Source organism: Daphnia pulex, chromosome 5 (genome assembly GCF_021134715.1).
Source record: "Daphnia pulex isolate KAP4 chromosome 5, ASM2113471v1".
NCBI lineage: Eukaryota > Metazoa > Arthropoda > Branchiopoda > Diplostraca > Daphniidae > Daphnia > Daphnia pulex.
Window position 1 is genome coordinate 8,208,639 of NC_060021.1, and position 25,233 is coordinate 8,233,871.

The window sequence follows — 25,233 nt, forward strand, 5'->3', positions numbered from 1 at the left end:
AACCCAGCGCAAATTTCACTTGTTCCACTTCTCTCGTTAGAGAAACCCAAAAAAGAGCCAAGCGGGAGTCCCGCCAGCTCTCGTCGTGCGTGAGTGTTGCTCATCAACTCGGCGGGACTGATTGGAAAGTCTGGGGGTCATTCCGTTTCCAGCCGGAAAAAAAAAATCACTGAGCCGGCGCTGGATGTGGGGCTGCTGGATGAAGCGACTCACCATTTTTGCCCGAATTTTGGCTGTGAAATTTCAGGGCATCCAGCAGGTAATCCCAGCCGCCGAGTGTCAGGAATTCTCTTATCCAAAGTACCGGATTGTGAGTATGGTGGTGGTGGTGATGATGATCCGAACCGTTCAACTGGCGTCGGATAGACTGGAAGAGTTTGTGATCGGTCGGATACTCTAATTGCTTGATGGCGTTACTGGGCGTCAGCAGAGCAGACGACTGATGCTGGCCTGCTCGGCTATCAGCCATCCTTTAACCTGATACTATCGCACAAAGTGAACACACACATTCATTAAGGGTCTGTCGTGGGGGGGTTAAATCATCCTGACATTTTTCGTTTTTTTTTGCTTTTGTTTCAATTTCCTTAATGGTCTTATTTACCTCTTTTCCGATTTCAAAGATATACAAATTAATTGGGAAGCAAGGATTTTTTTTCCTCCGCCCGACTTTGGTTTTACCATATCGACATTCGACCAACCAGGGTGGAGTTGAAAATTTATGCAAAACGCGTTCGCCCACCCGCGGAAATCAAGTTCAAGTCACTCGCGCCCACACACACCCATAACAGACACCAAACACGCACACACACACACACACACACGCTCTCACAACAACACGTCTGAAGGTAGGCAAACAAATAAAATAACTGACAATCAAATCGAGTCATTTTTTTTCTTTATCACAAAATTTTTTTATCTTTGAACACACCTGATCCATCCCCAGCCACAAAAAAAAAATGGGCAGGTGTTGCAGTAAAGAATCTGAATCGTCATCACTTTGATACATCTTGGCTTGTGCATGTGTCTAATCTTCAGTCTGCCGGACGATCGTAATAAAATAATTGCGTTACAGACTCTCTCTCTCTTCTAAGCCGGGCAACCATTTCTTTGTTTCTTTTAATCGCATATTTGATTTCAATGTGTTATCTCATCGGCAAGGACACGGAACGACCTTTCTCTATCTCAAATTAATGTCCCGTTCTCTCTCTCTCTCTCTATTGCTGCTGTGCCCGTCGAGTCCCGTGAGCCGAGAGTATTACGTCGCGCTCACGACGGAGACGGCTGCGATTACGCACGCTGCGACGCACTCCCGAGGTCGTCCCGTGTCTCCCACCACGTCGCCACTTGCTGCGAAATGTTGGGTGCCTTCACAACATGTGCGGCCAACACGGCGCGGATGACGACTCTCGGTAGAAACCAGAAAATGTTGTTTGACTTGGTGTAGATAAACGTAAAACTTAGAGCCGTAATACTTGTCATCGGCAGACCACCCAGTGCGCAGACAATTCGTCGACTTTTTGTGTTGTATAAGAAGTAGACAATAATCATAAGATGGAGAAGGGAACTAAACTGGTGACTGAAACTGACGATATTCAGGTTCTAGCGTCGACGTTTTGTTTTTGTTCTGGTGCGTCATTTTTCTACCGGTGTAAAAGGTTGAAGTACGAATGTTTTTTACAGCTATCTACCACATCGTTGGTGTAAGGCCCATCATGTTTTAAATGTACACATGTGATCTGACAGCTACGATAACGAAAGCGAAGACATTTTTCAGATTGGAAATCTTTTTTCGATTAGCTAAACTTTATTTAAAAATCAGCTGTTAAAAGGTGTTTAATATTCATAAGAAAATTGTAAGTTTTGTCTACGATCGCTCTATAATAGTCGAGACAGGCGAAATTATGAAAATTAGAGGTTAATTTTATAACTATTAGACCAGAATTAAGTGATAATCCACTTCCGATCAATGAACATGTTGAATGGAGCACGCTGCTATGATAAATGAACGCAATCATGAAATAATACGTGTTACTGTCTGACCTCTAAGAGTTCGAAATTACTTTGAACGCTAACTGACGTTTCATCAAGCTTTAGCTTTAAATATATTAGATTTCATTAAATTTAGTAAGATAGATGAGTGTATTACAGGTGACAAGATATGAGTGTCCGGATAATCGATTCAGCCTTTATTTCATGCAGTTCATTATAGAAGCGCTAAAAAAATCAGGCTGAATTTTTCAACACGGAATTCATAGATTGTTTCACGATATCCATCATCTACTCGTCATTTTCCAATTAAAAATTAACTGAACTATATGTGCTCACTTCTACGGAAAACGTATTGCGATGTAACATCTTCAATTTTCGATAAACATCATGAACCAAACATCGCAACATCATTTCAATAGTTGAAAGTAAACGGGTGCTGGCCTGTGTAGACTGCTCATTTGGTGAAAACAGAAAATCAACAGTCAGAAAATCCTGCCGACAATATTCAATTTTGCGAGGAAAAAATCCTCACTTTGCTGGATGAGTATCGCTCCAGGCGGTCGTTGCGCAATGGGACGTTTTCATTTGAGCATTTAACATGGACGCGGTCGACTTGACAGTTTTGTCAACAATCGCTCTTTAATAGTCGAGACAGACGAAATTACGAAAATTATAGGGCAATTTTCTCAGTATTAGACCAGAATAAAGTGATAATCGACTTCTGATCAATGAACATGGTGAATGAGCCTAACTGCTACGAAAATTGACGTAATCATAAAATGAATACGTGTTAATGTCGTAACCTCTAAGAGTAAGGAAATAGCCATGAACGCCAACTGACTTAACATCAAGCCACCGTTCTTAGCACAGTGGATTTCTATTGATTGCAATGTGATGGATGAGTGTAAGCTTAAACATGTCATTTCTAAGTTTTGAGGGATCAACTTTTTCAGCTAGCTGAGAAAGGTTCTTCTTCAGGCTCTTTGAAATGATTTCGATGAAGGTACACGTCATCTAACCCTATTAATTAACGATTGGAAATTAAATGACCTTAATCTGTACACTTCCAAGGAAATTGCGTTGCGAAGTAGCATTAGCAATTTTCGTTAAATATCATGAACCAAACATCCCAACATCATTCAATAGTCGAAAGTAAACGGTTGCTGGCCTGTGTAGACTGCTCATATGATGAAAACAGCAAATCAACAGTCAGAAAATCCTGACGACAATTATTAGATTTCGCGTGGAAAAAATCATCACTTTGCTGGATGAGTATCGCTCCAGGCGGTCGTTGCGCAATGGGACATCTCATTTGATTTGAGTATTACCGCGGTCGACTTGACTCGTCGACGCTTTAAAAAAAAAAATTTATAATGTTTCAGAAAGGAATTTTTTTTTCTCGATTAGCCAAACTTTATTTAGAAAAACGGCTGTTAAAAGAAAAGGTGGTTGCAATATTCATAAGGAAAATAATAAGTTTTGTCTACGATCGCTCTATAATAGTCGAGACAGCCGAAATTACGACAATTATAGGTCAATTTTCTAAGTATTAGACCAGAATAAAGTGATAATCCATTTCTGATCAATGAACATGGTGAATGAACCTAACTGCTACGAAAATTAACGTAATCATGAAATGATTCGTGTTAGTGACGAAACCTCTAAGAGTTTGAATAAAGAAATGAACGCAAACTGATAGGACATTAAGTCATCGGAATAAGTACAGCGGATTTCTTTTAATTTTGATAGAGATGAGTGAATTTTAGGAGAGTTTCTAGACTAGATGAGGCAAAGCTGGAAGGCAAGACAGCAACACCATCTTCCATTTTCATGGATGTGCACTTGTGCAGCACAATTTGCTACTGTCTCATGAGAAGGTCAGGAAACTTTCAATTAATTTACTCGTCATCATCTGCTTATAATTTTCATTAAAACATTAACTGAACTATAAATGTTCACATCCACGTAAATCGTTTGGTGATCTAGCATCTTCAATTTTCGAAATGTAATATGAATCAATCATTCCATCGTCTTATCAATAATCGAAAGTAAACGGTTGCTGGCCTGTGTAGACTGCTCATTTGATGAAAACAGCAAATCAACAGTCAGAAAATCCTGACGACAATTATCATATTTCGCGTGGAAAAAATCATCACTTTGCTGGATGAGTACCGCTCCAGGCGGTCGTTGCGCAATGGGACATTTCATTTGAGCATTTACGCGGTCGACTTGACTCGTCGACGCTTAAAAAAAACGTTAAATAATGCGTCTCTCGTTCAATGTTTGCGTGATTGTGTACGTGCGGTGTCAGAGTGAGAGAGAGAGAGTCTTTCAAACACTTTACGACATGTTTACATTTTCGTTTCATTTGCGGCCAAACGGAGTGGAGAGAAAAAAAAAATATGAAAAGCGGAGGAAACTGACACATTTTAACCGGTTAATAGCATTTAGCTGGTAGCGTTCGTCCGCCTGTGATGTACCGCTCGCATGTATGTAATACACTAATACCTGCTGCACACGTATATACGTTCGCCGTAATGAAGCTCAGAGGGAGAAAAAATAAAAGTGTGTGGCCAGCTGCCAGGGCCGTTTGCAAACCAGCCACAAGACAGCGCCATCAGGGTCGAGCCAAAATGACGCTGACAGGTGTTAATCACTCAAGTCCCGGGTGTATAAGAGCGTTCCACACACATACAAGAGCCTGCTCGTTTCGGAGCGTTCAAACAAGAATCAGCCAACAGGATAAAGAAGAAACGATAGAATAGAGAGAGAGAGAGAAAGCCCATTATCTTTTGTTTCTTTTATTTGATTTCATTGTTTTCGCGACACGTCGGTGTACGTATGAATTTCGGTCGCCGGAGGAAAACGCCTCGGTGGCCTCAAACTCAAACAGCTCAAAAAGACAAACCAAAGTTAAGAAAAACGCAATAGGGGCCGTGTGTGGAGATCTCGTCGAGAACAAACGAAAAAGGGGGGGGGGGGGACCGGGACCGCTGCAAAAGTCGGCCAAGTGGCATCCATAACGAGATGGCCAAGGTCTGACTGGACCATTGTTCTCTCTCTCTCTCTCTCTCTCGGTTCTTTTTTTCAGTTATGGTGCTGCTTATGCGTCAATGCTAGGACAAACTTTGAGCTCCTTGCTAATGGCCAGTAGAATTTTGGTTTTCTTTTCGGGATAGGAGCGTGCGCCAATATAAGGACTCGGTCAAGCTGACTGAAGTGAATTCCGATTTGGAATTCACATCAGTTATCGACGACGTTCGCTATAAGGCACACCTGGCGTGAGGGGGGGGGGAGACAACAACGACGTAAGAGATATGTTCTCTCTCAACCTGACCTTCTCTCTCTCTACGTATGTCTCTTTGCGAGTCCTTTTGAGAGAAAAAGACGGACTCGTTATGCCGCAGCGACGGACGTGCGCGGCCCAGGCGCTCGTAAACCATACGACCAAAGTTCTAGCTCCTTTCACTTTCTAAACTGCTGTGTGGAACCTCCATCGGGTTAAATGCAGCAGCAGCAGCCATCGTCTCTCTCTCTCTGCGCTCGGCAACTGAAACACTACGTCACACAACAACAACAACAACAACAACCACCAGAGACTTCCCAAAAAACCTTCGCCAACCTGTATATGGGCAGAGCCCCGGAGATCGGATGGGGGGAGTGTATAGACATTTTCCCTTTTGGTTTTGTTTTCTTAGATATTTCTTTCTTTCTATCTTTCTTTTTATTATTATATTTTTTTTTCCCCTTCCACCTATTGCCGAATGGGATTTGAGGTATATAAATATAAATAAGAGAAGTTTGAAATTGTCCTCAACCGTTTTTCCTTTTCGATTCTGATCGTCGTCGCCACATTTGGGAACTTCAACAGAAAAAAAGTTGGGTTTTTTTTTTTCTTTTCTTTTTCTTTTTGTTGACCATATGATTCCCATCATCGGCCTCGGTCTCTCTCAACTCTTGTTGTGTGTCGTATACCATTTTGTTATCGCCTTCTCTAGTATTAGGCGGTGCGCATCGGCGCGATGCGTCACTCGCAACTTACGGAAAAGAGATTGCGTCATCGCGCCGACTCGCGATGGAATTCCATTTTCCCTTTTATTTTCCAAAATTGATTTATGAAATGAATAAAAAAGAAAAAAATCAGATGATTTGAAAATTCGGGTTCCTTTGAATTATTTTTTTGGACTGACGAATCCGCCGAGAAAATAAATAAAAATCCCCAATGAAACGCCATCGCTGGATAATCCCGTCAAGCGCCAATAAAATACGGACTCATGCAAACAGCAATGCGCGCCAAATACGAATTACCATTTTCGAAAGTGGTCCGCGCGCTCCTTCTCAACTCGCCAATCGTTTGCGTGTACGCCAAGTTAAAAAACACACACACACATTGGCGATTCGAATGAAAAGCAAAACCATCGACGTACTAAAGGCATAAAGAAATGAAAAAGAGAGAGATGATGTGGGCGGCGTAGGAGCTCAAAACTTTTATTTTTTTTCCCCAATTTTGGGTGTACGCATACATGCCCAAATTGAGAAAGAAGCGAAATTTTTTGCATTCAGCAAAAGGCCAAAAACTATATGGCCTGGCTATTCCGTTACACTGACTCTCTAGGTAGATGCTGTGCACGTTGTTTGTGTTATTTTTCTTCTCGGTTAGTTATTCGTTTCATTCAAATTGTGCGCGTGCCCTCGCCACAGCGCACTCACTCAAACCGAACCGGTTTAGCCAGTTGAAATCGAAGCATGACTGAAAAAAAGAGAAAAAATGAAGGTTTCTGCCTTTTTAAGGATTTTTCGATTTTCTTCTTTTTTCTTCTAAATAAATAATAAAAGAACGCAAAATAAAAAAAAACAAGTCTTCGGGATAAAAAGATGAAAAAAAAAAAATGAAATTCGTGACTTGGGCCCGAACAAACGAAGGGGCCCATAGCCGAGTGGCAGTGTATGTCGACAACGTTGTCGACATGATCGGTACTGCGTGTGGCATACTCACGAAGCTTGATTCAAGCGTATCGGTGTCGGTTTCGATTCTAATCGGAGTACACAGCACTATATACTCTCTATCGTTACACATATCACGGACGCTGTGTGGTGGTGTAGTAGGTGAAGTCAAGTAGAGAGAGAGTAGGAGGAGAAGTAGGCGGAGGAAATGATCTTATAAAGCGACGGATTTATTCTCGCCAAACACCTTCACTTGTTAGAAAACATTTGCGAGAAGGGAAGGAGAAAAAAATAAGAGCCAGGGGATTTCAAAATAAAAAAAAAATGAGAAGAAAAATTGGAAGTCACGCAAAACCGATCGAGGACCTTAAATTCATCCCCCAAAGGAACACACGTCAAGTAACACACACAAAAAAAATTCTAAAAACGTATAGAAAAAAAAAAACAAATCGAAAAGGGCACCACCGACAGACAAATCCATAATGCATCAGCAGCAACAGCAGCGCACACAAAGCGCACAGGGTTTGCGGTCGATGCAATCTCCGCTCGTTTTTCCCATCGCTGGGGACTTGCGCGCGAAGATGAAAATGCGAAATATGTTTCCCTTTTAGAACACGTCGGAGATAGTCGAAGGAAAAAGTGTGTTACTTGAACATGTTTGACTCTTTGTGTGTGTCTGTGTGACTGTGGCAATGGTGGCGGATGAATCACCGGCGCCGCACACCGTAAAAGAAAAAGAGCCCAGACAGACAAAAGCAAAAAAAATAAAAAACGAAACGGCAATTCATCATGAATTCAAGGTGCGAGAGCCGAGAGGTTTGGTAACAACAACAACAACCAACAACCAACAGCAGCAGCAGCAGAAAATGAGAAATGTATGGCGCGTCTGGCTTCTTGCTATTTGTGTTGTTGTTGTTGCATGATGTTGTTGGTAAGGCGGTTGGGGGAGGAGGGTTGTGCGTTTTCTCATGTCCTCGGACAAGTTGGTCATCAGATGAAGATGAATAAGTCAAAGACTCCGGCACATGAGAGCAGTCACGCTGGACGATGCATGGCCCGCGTGAGGATCATTTGCCTGGCCCCTTCAAACTTTTGCCACGCTATTATACCACTCGGATTTGTCCGTGATTTCTCGTGCAGCTCTTTTTTTTTCTTTTTTTTCTTTTTTGGCTTTCACGCTATATTTAAACACACACACATGCAAAGGTGTGTAGAGCGTGTGTGTGAGGTACGGCCGCGTGCACTGCGCGTTGCAGGTGAGTCAATCAAACCAGAGGGCTCGTTTTTTCTCTCTCTAGGAGAGGTGGGACGGATGAAAACGGCCAAAGAGAGAGGAACGCCATCAAAATATTAGATTTTCCTTTTTGTGTGTGTGTGTGTGTCTGTGTGTGTACTGTGTGTGTGTGTAGCCCTTTTTTTTTTACTTCTTCTTTCTCTTTTCTCAGTCAAGTGACCGGACACGCATTTTGCGAGTCTAAATGTCGTCGCATCCGGTTGAAAACGGTACAGTCCGACTATTTCCGCCGCGCTGGACAACGTCATCCCAATGGCGAGCGCGTAGCTCTTCATCCGGCCCGCCAAAACGCACCGGATCAAAACAGATGTCTCGCATCCGCTATAGTGCTGGCCCCCAACTCTCTCTCTTTCGCTCTCGGTCGGGACGGGCGATGGGGACGGTGTTGCGCGTCTCGCCAAGCCAAGAGGGGAGGGTTAATGGTTGCTCCCACAATGTTACACCGTTCCATGGCCTTGCCCAAAAAGTATTAAAGAATCAGAGAGAGAGAGAGAGAGACGAAACTAAAAAAAAAAAAAAAAAAAACATTTGGGAGTTTGAAAAGAAACAAGAAAGAAAAGAATCGTGACGTGTTTGGTATCAATGGAAAAAAACTTCTCTCTCTCTCTCTCTCTCCGGGAACCTTATCACTAGTTTGCTCTTTATCTATATCCCCTTATGCTCAAAGCCCCGGAGAAAAATGGGAAATAAATTAAATAAAACACCCAAAACACACACACACACCTTATTGTGAATAAGAGAAGTCACACAGTTGGAGTGGTGGACCCGAAAAAATCAAAGAGATGAAAGGAAAAAAAAAAATGACTTGACTCTAAAGGTAGACACAGTATAACAGTCTCTTTATAGTGGAGACAGGAACAAGACACTTTCGACTTGTTCATTTCAAGAAGTTTTTTTTTTCAAGAGATGGGCTTTTTGCTATTCTCAATATTTGACTATTGGCTCTGCTTGCCTTTTAAAAAAAAGAGAAAAGATAAAAATTATTGTTATTATAATTTTTATTTTTTACTTCTATTGTCGCCCACCCAGGCACTATATATCATTGGGATCTCAAATGACGTCATAGCAGCAGTGAAAGCCGCTCATTTCGCCATTTTGTCGCTGACGTTCATTGTCCGTAACGTTTAATTTATCGATTTTTTTTTTCTCTTTTTCCTTCTTATCATCATGGTCATCACGATCATCATTTTCATCTTGTATTTTGTCCACGCGACGTCCCCGTTTTCTTTGATTTGAACGGCCGCCGAAAAAGAAAAAAAAAAAAGAGTCACGCGTGGCGGATTTCCCGAATCGCCTTGAAGCGTCGCCAGCGTCCATCGCACAAAAGGAGAAGAAGAGATCGGGGCGATGAGATTCTATTTGGAGAAGATATAGCCTATATAGCATGCATATTATAGAGACTGCATCTAACCTATTCTATAAGAGAGAGAGAGAAAAAAAGGAAAGAAACAGGCAGTTGTATAGGAAAAACATACACAGAGAGCTGAGAGGAGCTCTGCCTCCCGCCGAGTGATTTGCTTTGTAATTTATACTCGTTGACTTGTACAAGAAGAAGAGAATCAAATGATAAGAAACCCATAAAATATGTATGCATCATATATAGCTATAGACTGTTTGGGCTGCCGTGGCCACGCCGGGATATGCTAATCTCTTATAAGGTAGTAGCCGTACAGTTTTTTTTTTTCAAAATAAAAAGATCTGATGGTATAATGCGCGTCTTTCTATTTATTTTCATTCGGCGCTGCTCTGGCACCGCGCGCGAGCAGACTTCCAGCTCTTTTCAACATTTTTCTTTTTCATTTCGAGAAAGAAAAAAGTAAAAAAATAAAAATATGGGAGGGAAATTTCTGTATTAGTCATTCCCCCCTCCGATTTTGCTTATTTATATATACACACGAGCTCCGGCGTTTTATGCATACAGAAAAATAAAGACGACACACACACGGCAGACACGGGCGAGAGCTATATAGCCCCGCCGCCCGCACACCCGCAAACAAAATAAATGCGCATCGGTATTTGCCTGGAAACACCCCGGTGTATCAGTGATCGTTTCTATGCCGAGATATTTATCCAATTGTGTTTCGATGTTTATTTTTTTTTATTTAAATTCCACCAGCTCAACAAATAAGAAACCAGTCAAATAGAAAAATGCGGATCGATGGTGGCCGACTTTTACTTCCCTTTTCTTTAAAATAAAATAATTCCTCCTCCCCCCCTTTTTTGTTGGTTACCTTCCAAAGTCCTTGTGAAAAATCTCCCCCCATGTTGAGAGATCATCTCATTAAATCATCGGACTTGTGTAATATGCATACACGTTTCAATAGCCGAGCATTTAGATTTTACACCAGGAGGCACAGTAAGCGGCTTCGAGAGATGTTCTACGAGAAGGTTACGTAGCTACCAGAAAACCGGTGACGTTTGGATCGTGATAGGTTAGGTTAGAAATTCAGAGAGAGAGAGAAAGAGACTCGTGTCTATAATTCATTCCATTCTGTATCGGAGCTGGGGGAAAATAGGGGCGTAGAAGAGACAGAGATAGAGAGAGAGAGAGAAAGAAGGATGAATAAGCTCGTCGCATGTACTCTGTCTGTCTTGTCTTGTACAGGGCCTCCTACTATACAGGAGAGCTAGAGAGATAGGATTTTTGGTTATCCATTCGGGAGTTCCAGAGACCATTCAACAGACTCAGCTTCTTCTTCTTCTTCTTCGTCAGGTGTTTGGGGTCTATGCCCCAGACACATTTCTCAATCTATCAGATATGCTGCGCGCTAGCTGGAACCCCTTTTTCTTTCTTATTCTTCTTTATCTGACGACCTGTTGGGTAAGTAGTCTGGAGATCTCTCCTTCACGCTTCATTTCTCTATTTTATCCCCTTTAAAAAAAAATAATAATAATAAAATAAAATAAAGAAATTCCCAGCGTTTTTGGACTTTATCGAACGACACGCAACTTCATCCCGGAGAGAGCGCATTTTTGTTGTTCTTATAATGTCTTTTAAAAACATATTTAGTAGTATAGTACGAATTCGTGTTCTTTTGATGTTGTCGAGGAGAAACCAGCTGCCGGAGAAAAGAGAAAAGCTTGGAGAGTTATTTTCCGAGAGAGAGATGAAATAGAGGCGGATGGTATTAGATAGATAGATATATGCACGTATCAAAATATTGCGTATCAAAATAATGGAAGGAACCCTTCCCGTTGATGATGATGGGCCCCAGCGAGATACAACAGGCTGCTTCATCTTTATGGCGTGCGATGCGATCCGCCAGCTAACAGCTTCCCACTCCGATCCCTGTTTATTATAATTTTTTTTTTCTTCTCTTCTTCTTCAATTTAATTTTCTTCTTTTTATTTCCATTTCATCTCCCTCTGATATTCCTCCCCTGTTCCCCATTTAGACGGTCTAATACCCTTTCGCTTTTTATTACCCCAATCTTCTCCTTCTTTCTTATCTGAGTAGGCCAAACCCAAACCCCTTTCGGTCCCCACATCCACACACAATGAAACTTTAGATGAGAAAGTGAAGGTGGACGGATCGTGTGATAGGCTCACCCTGCTGCACGTAACAGCCATCAGATTTAAAAAAAAGGGATGTACTACCGTTGTTATAGTATTAGTAAAAATAAATTGCGGGCCATATATATAACCAGGAGGTGCCGGTGTGGCAGCAGGTCCATCGTGGACAAACAATTTGATGACTTTGCACATTGTTTAAAGTGTTTAAAATTAAACCATTTTTTGAATTTGATTGTTTGCCCGCAGACAAAGTTGTGAGGTATAAAACAAGCCTAATCTGCAGTCGCTATACAAATGAGTTATTTAATCAACCCTGATTGAGATAAAAGAAACGGCAAGAGAAAACTTGCAGTAAACCGTCTAGCTTAGGAATAATCGGAATAATCGTACTCCGAAGCTTTTTTAAACCAACGCAGAAAAAGAAAAGGATAGAGAGAATTTCTCCTACCTTTAAGCCCGGGAAATCAACAGCCAGGCATCCACAAGTACCAATCCTCAGTAAAGTTTACGCCAGGCAGGATAGGAAAAGGGGGTCATCGTGAATATACAATACGCACACCTTCACATGGGTGTACATGAGGACAGACATCACAAAGTTTTTCCAATTAAACTAGGAGATGTTTATCTAAACAAAAAATAAAAAATGGGTTACGAAAAAAATTGTTGCAGAGACAACAAGTAAGGAAAAGTTAGAAAGAAGACAAAGGGTTACCCATTATTGTTAATAAACAGGATTACTCAAGGTTTAGGTGTAATACCCTTTTATGCAAGTTTCAGGCAGTATTAAAATACGTGGCAGGTCACAGGTTAACAAAAAGAACAAATATATATCATACCCAATTGATGATACTGAGATTGTTGGTGATGACGGGTCAGTATCAAACTTGCACATCTTGTGGTTACGATGGCTGGCTCAGACCTGAAATCTCCACAAAGGTAAAGGTTACATAGAACAAACAAACTCTGCCATGCATCAACAACAAACCTACATGATAAATGTTAGTCACTGTAGTCAGGCACCAACTTTGCACAAATTTGGAACAGTGGTTTAACTCTTTTGTATAAGCTCCCAAAATCATTCTATTCGTACTCTCAGTTATGTTTGCCTGAGAAACAGCATGGAGAGGAAAGCATGGTGAGTCATGACAACAAATTTCACACGAAGACCACATTTTATTTTGTTCTGCTATTTACCTAAGTATTTCTATTGCAGCCACGTACAAGTTTTTTTCCAAAACCAGTGATCCGTTCAGTTTTCTATAATATAAAATCTGGAACTTCGTCCATGCTTCGTCTCTCTTTGCTGGTTTTTCGAAACTGAAAACTGTTAACGAAAGCAGCAGACGATGCTAATATTCTAATTAGCCCGCCAAAAACTTTTTGGCGGGTGGTGGGAGGCAGGGATGGTAGATTTTTAATATCTCAAGCGAGGTTAATTAGAATATTTGTTACGCTTACAAATATTCTAATTAGAATATTTGTGTAACAAATATAATAGGCAATATATTTGGTAATAGGCTATGCTTAAGATATTAAAAATCTACCCTCCCTCCCACCACCCGCCAAAAAGTTTTTGGCGGGCTAATTAGAATATTAACATCGTCTGCTGCTTTCGTTAACAGTTTTCAGTTTCGAAAAACCAGCAAAGAGAGACGAAGCATGGACGAAGTTCCAGATTTTATATTATAGAAAACTGAACGGATCACTGGTTTTGGAAAAAAACTTGTACGTGGCTGCAATAGAAATACTTAGGTAAATAGCAGAACAAAATAAAATGTGGTCTTCGTGTGAAATTTGGTGTCATGACTCACCATGCTTTCCTCTCCATGCTATTTCTCCTGCAAGCATAACTGAGAGTACGAATAGAATGATTTTGGGAGCTTATACAAAAGAGTTAAACCACTGTTCCAAATTTGTGTAATGTTGGTGCCTGACTACAGTGACTAGCATTTATCATGTATGTTTGTTGTTGATGCATGGCAGAGTTTGTTTGCTCTATATAACCTTTACCTTTGTGCAGATTTCAGGTCTGAGCCAGCCATCGTAACCACAAGATGTGCAAGTTTTGATACTGACCAGTCATCACCAACAATCTCAGCATCATCAATCGAGTAATGATTTTTGTTCCTTTTGTTAACCTGTGACCTGCCACGTATTTTGAGGATGCCTGAAACTTGCATAAAAGGGTATTAAATGTAATCCTTGAGACTTAATCCTGTTTATCAACAATAAGGGTTAACCCTCTGTCTTCTTTCTAGCTTTTCCTTACTTGTTGTCTCTGCAATAATTTTTTCATAATCCATTTTTTATTTTTTGTTTAGATAAACAACTCCTAGTTTAATTGGGAAAACTATGTCCTCGTGTACACCCGTGTGAGTGTGGGGGTATTCACGAAGGCCCCTTTTCCTATCCTGCTGCCTGGCGTCAACGTCAACTTTACTGAGGATTGGTACATGTGGATGCCTGGCTGTGGATGCCTGGCTGTGGATGCCTGGCTGTGGATGCCTGGCTGTGGATGCCTGGCTGTGGATGCCTGGCTGTGAATGCCTGGCTGTGGATGCCTGGCTGTGGATGCCTGGCTGTGGATACCTGGCTGTGGATACCTGGCTGTGGATGCCTGGCTGTGGATTTCCCGGGCTTAGAGGTAGGAGAAATTCTCTCTATCCTTTTCTTTTGCTGCGTTGGTTTTAAAAAGTTTCGGAGTACGATTATTCCTGAGCTAGACGGTTGACTGCAAGTTTTTTCTTGCCGTTTTTTTATCTCAATCAACAGGGTTAATTGAATAACTCATTTGTAGAGAAACTGCACATCCGTGCACATTAGGCTTGTTTTACACCTCACAACTTTGTCTGCGGGCAAATAATCATAAACATTTTTTTTTAAATATTTTAAACAAAAAAAAAACAATGTGCAAAGTCTATCAAATGGTTTGTCCAAGAGGGACCTGCCGCCACACCGGTACCTCCTCTTACATCGGGTCGAATGTATAACAAACTAACGAGACAAATATCACGGCCCAATTCCTTGCACGTTCCTCTTAATAACTGTATACACAACTGGCTGGTCGACTCGCCTGTGGAATGTAGACTATTTCTCCTTTAGCCTACTTGTCGTTATGTATACTGCGCATAGACTGTAGAGCATATAGCAGCAGCTATGTATATATATTTTACATTTTGTCTTTCATGTCTCTCTCTTTTTCTCTCTCTCTCTGGAGCTCACTGTCATGTATCAGATACAAAAGACGTAGAAAGAAAGTCGAGAGAGAAAAAAAGAAACCCAAATTCGTGTGTTGAGAGTGTCCAGCTCTATCGTTGACATTGAAATGCCGAAAAGAAAATCGAAAGCTTATTTTGGGTGACCGAGAGCGAAGGTGAAGACCAGGCACGTCTATAAAGTCGGCGCCAGCAGTCCAGCACCGTTCGGGACTCGATGAAAGAAAAAGAAAAACAAATTTCTTGAGTTTCTTCATAATTTTTTGACTCGACTCTCAATCGATTGGCGATTGGCAGCATTGTGTTATTTGCGACGCGCTCGTTCGGAATCTGCCATCCAATCGGGGCTAGCCGCCCGGCAAGGGGTTGAAATCGTTCAAAAGGGTAGCGCGTGTTCACGCGGGAGCGGGCGGCTCATCTGCGGGGCTCCGTGATTCAGTGAGAGAGAGAGAGAAAACGCTGGCGCTGGTGAAAGCCCTACCGCGCACTCTGCGCCGACACCGGCCGCCCTATAACCGCTTTGTACACACACACACACACATAGACACACGAACGCATTTGAATATCTATATACGAGCGTCCTTGTTGTGTTTTGTTTGCTGGTTCTCTCTTTTTTCCCTGTGTCTTTCAGTCGTTCTCTCTCTCTCTCTCTCTCAGCGTATAGAAAAGTTTTCCTTTTTTCTTATTCTCTTCTGTGTTTTTCATCATCCCGTTTGGGGCTGGTTGTTGGGTTGCGCGTTTGGTTGGCTCCCGCCGAAACAACCAAAGGGGTCGTACGAAAGTAAAAGTTTCAACCCTCCTCCTCCTCCTCCTCCACCACTGGTAAAATTGGCAGGTGAAGGACGCGGCCTTTTCTATATGTTTTTTATATTCTTGTTTCTTCTTCTTCTTCTTCAATAGACTCTCTCGCATGAACCATATACGTTTGGTGCGTTTTAATGTTTTCTTACCCTACTAGTCGAGAGGAGATATAGACAAGTAGAACCCGTTGAACTTGGTCGTTTTTGGGGAGAGGATCCAGTCAGAGCCAACAAAGGCAGACGCAATAACGACAAGAGAAGCGTCGGCAATAAATATTACGTAAAAAAACAAGAAACAACACGGACGATATATAATAAATGAAGGGCAAAGGGAAAATATCTTTTCTCATTTTGAGTCATAGCTCACTTTTTTTTCCCCTTCAGAAGCCCCCCGCTAGTTACCATTTTCAACGTGAAAACGATTTTCGAACCGACTTTGTTTTTTTGTTTTTCTCGGACTACACGGTAATATGCAAAGCAGAGGGTAATGTTTTTCCACCTGCTCGAACGGTGATTAGGTCATTTCTAATTGGACCTTTACGCTCTTTTTTTTATTTCTCCGTCTCACGTTCGCTCTCGACGACGGCCACCACTCTCGGCAGAACCCATTTTTCAATAGAAAATTACAGGTCGTAATTTCATTGTTCTTTTGTTTTTCTTCTTCTTCTGACTTGGAGAAGTTTAGAAAAAAAAAAAAAAAAAACGAAATCCTTGATGATCTTTTTTCTCTCTCTCCTTCTCACTTTGCATCAGCAGGTGCAATCGTCAGCCCACACAGCGCCAGAGATATCTAACGTCTATACACGCACGATCACGAACGAATTATACCGGGTGGAAGTATAGACGTTAGAGCGCGGCGCTTATGCTGGTGAAAACACCCGCGCGCATGGGCCCGCCGAAGAATTTCAATTGATCATTAGAAAGCGAACCCGTGATTTTCGAATAGCCGCGCCGTTGTAATTCGGCGTATCATATCACAATAATAGTCATAATAATAACAATACCGTAATCCACCCAACTTCCTTTTTTGTTTTTCCCCTACCCCGCTCGAATCACTTGGCGCGCCGTTTGAATCGACCCAATTTGAATTATAAATTCAAACAGCAAAAAAAAAATGAAGAAAAAAAAAGGATAATTTAGATTGGATGACACACTTACCGCCATGATTGTAGTTATTTGAGTTGGCGCGAGTTGGTTGTGTATAATGAAACCGAAATTCACAATGTCTCGGTTTCTACCGAGCAATGTGGAATATTCGTGATCTTGAAAGTCCGGTCCGAGGTCAGAGATGTGTCCAGTTTTCCCGCAACCGGTCGCGATCCGAGCTTTTTTATCTTTTATTCTTTCGAATATTTTTCTTTTTTTAAAACACAGCAGCCACTAACACATCCACACACACATCCACACGCACAGATACACGAGAAAACCACTTGACTTGGGGTCCCGGCACCTTCTTGACAAGACGAACGGTGACGGAATCGGATCGGGGCAACCCGAAGATTTCTGCGCTCTGCTGCTGGGGGGATCAAAGTTCAAAAAACGAAATAAAGTCTTGTGTAATCGAGTAGTCGAGTGTTTTTTTTTTTCGGGGTTCTCGATTATGAACGGAGGGTTGAAGGCGGCGTAATTTGTTGTGTAACGAAAAACCACCAATTCGAACGATTAACTCCCCCCGTCACAAGATGAAGTTGAGATAACAATCTCTGGGGATGCACCAGCGGTCACCACCCGCGTTTCTTTTCTTAAAAGAGCGAGAGAGAGAGAGAAAACTAATAAAGTGATAGAGATAGTAAAAAATAAATAAATAAAAGAGCCGGCCCAGTGTAAGGGCTAAATGGATGGGGGGGATTCAAACGAGTGTGGAGAGAAGCAGCTCGAAAAGAGCCAACAGCTCACGTGCTCTTGTGTCGAGAGACTCGAATCGCCTGCTGCCGACTCGACTCACGGGCCAGGTCAGAATGAGACTCTCTCTAGTCGCAGCCGACTAGCACACACACACACACACACTGATGGGCTGCGAGCCAAGGTAGGCGGGCAGGTACCATCGAGGTATATAGTATAGTAGGTAAAGGGGGGAAAGAAAAAAAAGGGAAAAGCTCAAAAAGAAGAAAGAAGAAGAAGAAGAAAGAGTCAAGGTGGGCGCGGCTCTTGTCTCTTGGCGGAGATGAGGAGCGGGACTGACGGGTGTGAGAGGAGCGCCCACGTTCATTTTCTCCAGGAAGGAGAAGAGAAGAGAGAGAAGAAAAAAAGCCAAACACACACACACACGGAAAAGAAGATTGAAGAGAGTGGAAAGAAAAAATAACAAGGAAACTTATCCGCCCTGAAAAACCTCTTTTTTTTTCTTTCCTTTTGGCCGAGGGTTTTTGACGTGTTTTTCTCTTGCGCATGTACCGGCAGCAAACACGGCAGCTAGTGACTGACCCGGCCACCATCATCAACCGTGAACCGTCGCCACCCATTCACTAATAGGCACTTCTTTTTGAGGTTCTCTTCTTCTTCTTGGCTTATTCTTTGTTGGTTCTTCTTTCTTCATCATTTTCTCTTTTTTCGGTTGATGTTTCAGTTTCTCGTGTTTCACCATTTTAAACGGTCCCGTTTTTCTCTTCAAAGCGGGACAAGGAGAGAAAAATGAAAACGGCAGCAGCTCTTATGCAAGTAATCATCTTAGGCTCTGCGATGCCGGCTCATGAAATCGTTAAGGAAAGAAATTAAATGTTATAAGAAAGAGGCAGCTAAATGGCTAAATATTATACTCTTTTTTTTTGTTCTTTTCTTTTCTCGCTCGATCTTCCCGTCCCGATTGTTGTTGCTGTTGTTTTCTTTTGTTGTTGTTGTCGCTCTTGTTTGATCTTGGCCCCATTTTTTTGGCTGGTTATTCCGTGTTGTTTTTTTGTTTTGTTTTTTATATATTAAGGATATGTATATTATACATACTCTTCTTTTTTAATCGACTTCGCGGCCCGCCCTGCTCTGGGCGAGGCCCGAATAATGTATAACACTCTCAAATAACCAGAGCCGTGATGATCTCAAAATATCGAACCGGTTGATTGAATCGGCCATCGCCCGCGCGTTCACGCGTGCTGCTGCTCTCGTCCAAAAGTCCCTTAATTTGGTCATCTAAAAGACTCTCGAGATAGAATCCCGGAGGAGGCGAAGCGGGAGGGACCGGATAATACAGGATGGAGCACTAGTGTATAGTAGAGAAACAACAACAATCAACTATAAGATAGTAATATACGCGCAGGATATACCCAATCACGAGAGTTGTTTCAAAAGCCACGGCATTTTTCAATCAAGATTCCGGTTGTTTTTAATTTCTTCGTTCCTTTTGTTTCTCCTTATCTCGCCTTGTGCATCGTCGTCCTTTATACGCCGTAGACTTTTAAATGCACTTCACATTTTCTTTGATGTATTTGTTATAAAGAATAACAAGAAAAGTAAAGGAATGAGTCAACGATTCGAAACAAGAAGAAATTTTGGTTTGAGCCGCCCTTTTCTCAATCCGTTTCTCTTTCATTTCTTCTCTTTTTCTCGACTGTCGATTTCACCCCCTGATTTCTTTTTGATGTTTCATGGAAGAAGAAAAAACGAACGAACGACAATGTCCAAACGACCGCCGATAGATGATTCACGACCGAACTCTCTCTCTCTCTCTATCTTCACAGATATTTTTGTTCCCTTCAACTGTCTGTATACCCCACACTATAGACATGTATATACACTTCACAATCCAAGTTGTATAGACAGTAGGCCTATCGGCGCCATCAGGGGGTATATCTCGAAGAGGGAGTCTTCTTAGACATCTTCATATTGAAAGGGCTCAACACACACACACACACAGTATGTACAGGAGAATGAAGAAGATGAAGGAAGAATGGACAAAAAGGGATTCTCTGTTTCGTTTTCTTTGGTTCCAACGTGTGTGGAATGCGCTGCGTCGTTGTGTTGCGTTCTTGTAATAGTATAGCCGGATAGATAGAGAGCGCTGAGCTATAGCAGCGGAGAGTGTCTCTCGTAGGGGGGGGGAGCGCTCGAGAAGCTGTAAACACGGACAGGTGTTTATCCAGCGTAGATGTCTCCATCTAGATAAATATATATCTAGGGAAATGCGTCCTATCGGAATGAATAGAGAGAGAATGAGAGAGCGAGAGAGACAAGAGGGGGCAGGTCCATCCGGCACGCAACGTTTCTGTGTTACAACCCATCAACAGTAGGATCGATCGAGAACGAAAAAGAATCAGAAAGGAGCAGCAGAAATCATCATAAAAAGAAACCAGCAGCAGCATAGCCATACCAATTTCTCTCTAAATAGAATCTGAGGGGGAAAAAAGGAAGAAAAGATGACGTCGTTACACTCGGCAGCAGCAGTCGCTTTTCGTTTGTTTAGGGCGTTTGGCGCTGATGATTGGGTTGGAACCTTTTCTTTATTCAACAACGGCAACTTGTTTCTTTTTTTTCCTTTCGATCGTCGGGTGGGAGGAGACGCCGTGTTACATCACAAAACCGGTGAACGAAGGACATGTGTGTGTGTGCAGTATAACTTTTGTGCAATCATTTCCCGGCCGCCATAGGCAAAAATAGGAGGAGAGAATATCTACATATAAAAAGAATTGTCGTTTTTTTTTGTTTTTGTTTTTCCTTTTCTTTCGTTGCATCTCAATTTCCCCCCCAGTTTCAGACTTTAAACAAGAAAAAGAAGAAATTTCTCCGCTCTCGGTGTTGGCGACTCCCAATTTCCAATGGGACTTATTCTCCTCGCTCCTCCTCGTTAGAGAAATGTTCTCGCTCGTTTTCTTCTTCTTCTTTGCCCTATGCAATTTTCGTGATGCCCGACGTCTCGACGTTGAAAAGAAATGTCTTTTCACCAAGAAGGAGAAGAAGAAGAACGAGGCCGCCGCCGGCTTGCCTCCGTTCGGGGGACTCTATCGCTGGGAAAACAAATTCTATGGACGTGTTGCGCGAGCTGGGCTATGCAGCTCGGCGAACCCGGTCGAGACTGACAGCCGGGGCCATTCAGGTTAGATTTTATGGACGCCGAGGAAGACGATATAGATATATATGTACATTTCTTTAACCCGGTGGCGCGCAGATATATTATGCATCTAGTATAACAGTATGTGTGTGTGTGTGTGTATATTTTCGTCCGCCCAGCAATGGCATAAATCTAAGCCGCGGTTTTTATAATGAGACGTCTGGAAATAGAATTGACACATAAAGTAGTATGAAAAGCTTTTGCTGCTTTGCCGTTCGGTACTCTATGGCCTATTCGCTGGAAGAAAGAGAGAGAGAGAGACATGCACACAACAGCACACATCGCACTGCAAACAAAAAAGTGAGATCTGCGCGCTGTGAGCCCCGCGAGAAACGTGAGCTTCAACGAGAGAGAGAGAGAGAGAGTCAGTTGGGGAATTTTTATCGCGTGAATGGATCATTCACGTCATCCGTCCGACACGACAGCCGAGGACAAAAAGGGACAGCAGCAGCAGCTCTAAAGGGCCGCGCGCGGCCGGGGTGTCGGACAGCTCAAGCAGTCAAGGTCCGTTTGATGTATATAGAGACGAGCGACAATGGCGAGAATCCAAAGTAGGCAAAAATAGACAAACAAAACGAATGAAACGGGGTGCGCACGCTCAATAGCTTCGAATTTGGATTCTCGACTGTCCTGTGTGTGTGTCTGATGTTTAGACACAATTGATGTAACGCAAAGTACGTAATCTTGTTCGTATATCTCCCAACTTTTTTTTTTTTTACCCCTCCCTCCTTTGTGTCTGTCACACACGAAGCAGCGGTCACGCCGGACAAAGAAAAAATAAGATTCCAGAGTCCATAGTACATATGACAGAAACCCATTTGAGTCAAACGTATCTGTTGTGGAGAGAAGCGCAAAGTGGGCGAAAAACCGTCTGTCGATTTGTCAACGATTATATTATATGGGCTGGTGTCATCGTGAGCGTTCCGGCTCGGTGGCTTTTGCGATCCCTTGGCGCGTATATATGAAATGTGACGAGCTGAACACTTGAAACGACAATATCAACACAAACGTGTAACAGACAGAGTGTCACTTAAAAAGAGGCGACCAAGATAAGGCATCAGGTGTGTTGGAATAGGCGTTATCTAATTGTTTAGATTTTTGTTAATGAAACATTCACGTTGAAACCGGATTGAAGTAATGACCCGAAGGTCGTCGGTTAAATGGAATCAGATAAATAAATCTCGTTAGATTTATTTATTTATTTGTTTTCTTTTTCAAATGTTTTTGAATTTCGCGCACTTTCCGCACGGGAGCCCAAGGCTTTTCCTCCCGCCATTCTCGTATAAAGGTCTGATAAGGTTTTTATTTTTTTCGTCGGTTAGCGATTGTTTGAGAGGAGAAAATACGAAAGTCAGATGCGCAATATATGCAAAAGAGGAGTCGAACAATAGAGCACTAGCTCTTTTCAACAGAAATATGACGACGACGCCCTTCCTTCCTTCTTCATGGGAAAACATTTCAAAATAGCAAATTGACCCTCCCTAAATTGTGCCGTTGTATCTTTTTTTCGTGATGTGTTCATCACAGTGCTCACAAAGTATTGGTACAATATGCATACGACATGATGCCTGTACATCCCCCCACGGCGGGACTTTCAAAACCTCGCCAAAACGATGCGTATAACATATAGTAAACCGGTCTATGTAAATTCACCAGGCGCCGTTTATACCAGTTCATCAGACAATTGAGCCAACGCATGTAGCAACAAGTATGTATTACATACGACAGCAAACGGCTTTGTTCGGTCGACATCATCTGTGACTATTACGTGATTCTTCGTTGAATGTCCATATCTAAATTTTTAAAAAGAAAAAAAGAGGAAACGATTCAATTGTTCGCACCGTGTGCGAGAGAGTTACGATGATGATTTTGTTCAACCATTTTTTACCTAGCTCCGTGTCTGATGCGCGTGAGTCGAGAATTGAGAAACAGACGTAACAACAAGTACTTCTAAAGAAAAAGAGTCACAAGTTATTTTGATTTTTCTCGTTGTTTTCAAGAGGCGTCCCCGTCGCGAGTTGGCCGTAAATCATTCGCCCGGCGTGCTGAACCGGGACCGGCTCTTCTTCTTCTTTTTTTCTTTTCTTTTTTTTTTTTACCTTGTGCGGTTTGAAATGTCTGATGGGCTTCGATTGTGTGCGGTAAGCCTCGAGGTGGTCTCTCTACGATGTGTACACGTAGAGACGTCTAAACCAGCAAGTACATTCAATCGTGGAGGCGCCATAAAAGCTGTGATTTGAATAATATCGGGAGAAGATATTATTTAGTGCTGTGTGGTGGTGACGAGGAATAAAAAGCGGAGATATCATAAAGAAAGGCCATCCCGAGAGTGTTACATAATGCTGTGTATATGACCAAAGTGCTGAAAAATGGTGTTGTGAGAACTTTCTTATAAGGGATTCAGGGCTGGCACCTCCGGCTCGTGCCACATTGAGCGCAAAACGGACCATCCGTGACGGATGCAATAGTGCGGAATCATCATACATAATATATATATACTATATATGAGTATATGGTGGTGCTCCTCTCTGAGGGTGATCTGTTATTTCAATGCGAAATTTACATTTTTCTTTGAAAAAAGCGGAGGCGGGAATTTGGCAATTCCCGGAGATTTTCAAAACGCTTTCGTGATGCCGGACTATAAGGCGAGGAGGAGACTCTGCTGAGAGGGAGGCGGTTATACAAGGGCTAGCGAATCAAAGATTGGGATGAACGTATTATATGGACGCGTGACTCCCGCAAAAAAAAAAAGAAATACATATACTTTAGCTAGCTGTACGAGTGCACACAGAGTTAGCGAGAGAGAGAGTCAGCAACGAGAAAGAGAGATGTGATAAACAACAAGAGGGTCAACGGGTCAAGGAGGACATTTCATGAAAACAAACTGCTTCTTTTTCGAGATTTTATTTTCCATCACTAGCCAAGGTTTTCTCTTTTTTTCTCTTTTTTTCGCCTGGCTTCTCCCAAGTCCTCCTCCCTCCCTCTTCAGACTGTCTAATAGCCCTGCTGTGTTGCCCCGGCACCCAGACTCTGAGGCGGCTCTCCCGCTCGTCAGGAGAGCTGCGAAAAACTCTCTTACTCATCCAGCAACCCAGTTGAGTAGAAACAACATCACTCGTCGTCGTCGTCTGCCATGAGCCATCACGAGGAACCCATTCATTCTTCACGATGCCCTTATGTTAAGACTGCCGACGTGGTTGACTCTCCGGGGTCATCCGCGTTTAGAGACGATGGCACGCGCATAATGTGAGCCAACCGCGCGCGCTAGCTCTGCTCCGCACCGGGCGACTATAGAGAGAGAACCAATTTCGATAATGAGACGAGCGTGAAATATTCAACGCCAATTACTATCGACTGTCCCGAATGGAAGCGAACACCATGCGATTTCACAGTTGGGCGTGGGGAAAATCGATAAGAATAGAAGATCTATTCATTTTAACGATAGTATAGTAGTTTCTCTAATAATAAAACTTTTTGAATTTTAGCGCCAATAACATTCAGAAAGTCTAATTTTTTTCTAATACTCGAGATGTGATGAAGAAAGAAACTATCCAAGACAAATTGAGAATCTGGAGAAGCCTGGAGCTGAGGGGAGAGCGGAGAAACTGATGTGTGATGGTAGAAAGAATGCGCGTCAGAGGTTCTTGCGTAATAATGATTGCCCTTAAATATTATAAGACCAGCGCGGAACCATATTTAATGCGCATATAGAAGCTAGCGGCTGCGGCCTATAATATAAACCCGACCATGGATGAAAAATGCGTAGGAAAAACCGCTATCTTATTCCTCCGTGTGTTTTTTCCTCTTTTTTTTCTTTTTTCTGACAAACAGTTTATTTCGTTTCTACTTCTGGCTTGCTGCTCATTCATTATTGAGAATATAATTTGTTTGGTTATCTTATTTTTTTTTTCTTTCTTTTTTCTGCCTTTTTGTCTCTCGAGTGTACATATAGGAATAGTAGACACAAATGTTCTCACGCTCCCGCGTGTCACGGCGAGAATAGCGACCCCTCTCTTAGTTGGTTTCACTTCGGAAAGAGAGTTATAAAAAGAGCGTTTCAGAAATACACGCGTGACCCCATTTCGGCATCGTCTTCTTCTTCTTCAACTCTCGGCAGAACAATGCTGATATTTCTTTTCTTTTTTTTTTTTTTTTTTCCTCGACTTGTTTCTTTCATAAGTCGTTCGTCGTCCCGGCTGTGACACCCCCTTTTTTTTATTCTTTTGCCGGAGATCGCGGTTGAATGAATGTGAGACTACAGTATGGTATAGACACAACGCCGGTGTAGTTATATTACATATAGATGCGGGGGGACTTATATGCATTAGTTCTAGCCAGAGCCAGCCGGCGTGTCTATGCCATTTGAATGAAATTCAAAACTTGTTTCACATATCTTTTGGCGAACCGCGAGAGTGCCGCGCAGAAACCCCGTCAGATTATCAC

The 25,233-nt window shown here is 42.3% G+C and overlaps 1 protein-coding gene and 1 long non-coding RNA gene across 7 annotated transcripts in view; one reads left to right on the forward strand and one right to left on the reverse strand.

The window, feature by feature from the left end:
- Positions 1 to 17,724, reverse strand: part of LOC124194172 (FH2 domain-containing protein 1-like) — a 33,308-nt gene extending 15,584 nt beyond the window's left edge. For 3 of the 6 annotated variants that reach the window (XR_006874624.1, XR_006874623.1, XM_046588234.1), the window contains exon 1: positions 214 to 952. Coding sequence is in view for 2 of the 6 variants with exons in the window: in XM_046588234.1 (XP_046444190.1) it covers positions 214 to 469 (256 nt within the window). In the remaining 4 variants the exon portion in view is untranslated. Of the gene's footprint in view, positions 1 to 213; positions 953 to 12,188; positions 12,366 to 16,913 lie in introns of those variants that run through there. The other 3 variants (XM_046588233.1, XM_046588235.1, XM_046588236.1) reach the window with 3 other exon arrangements.
- On the forward strand, positions 13,255 to 14,274 carry LOC124194174. Its single transcript, XR_006874625.1, has 3 exons — positions 13,255 to 13,492; positions 13,761 to 13,851; positions 14,062 to 14,274. It is a non-coding gene; the product is annotated as an uncharacterized LOC124194174 (long non-coding RNA).
- Positions 17,725 to 25,233: the final 7,509 nt, after the last annotated feature.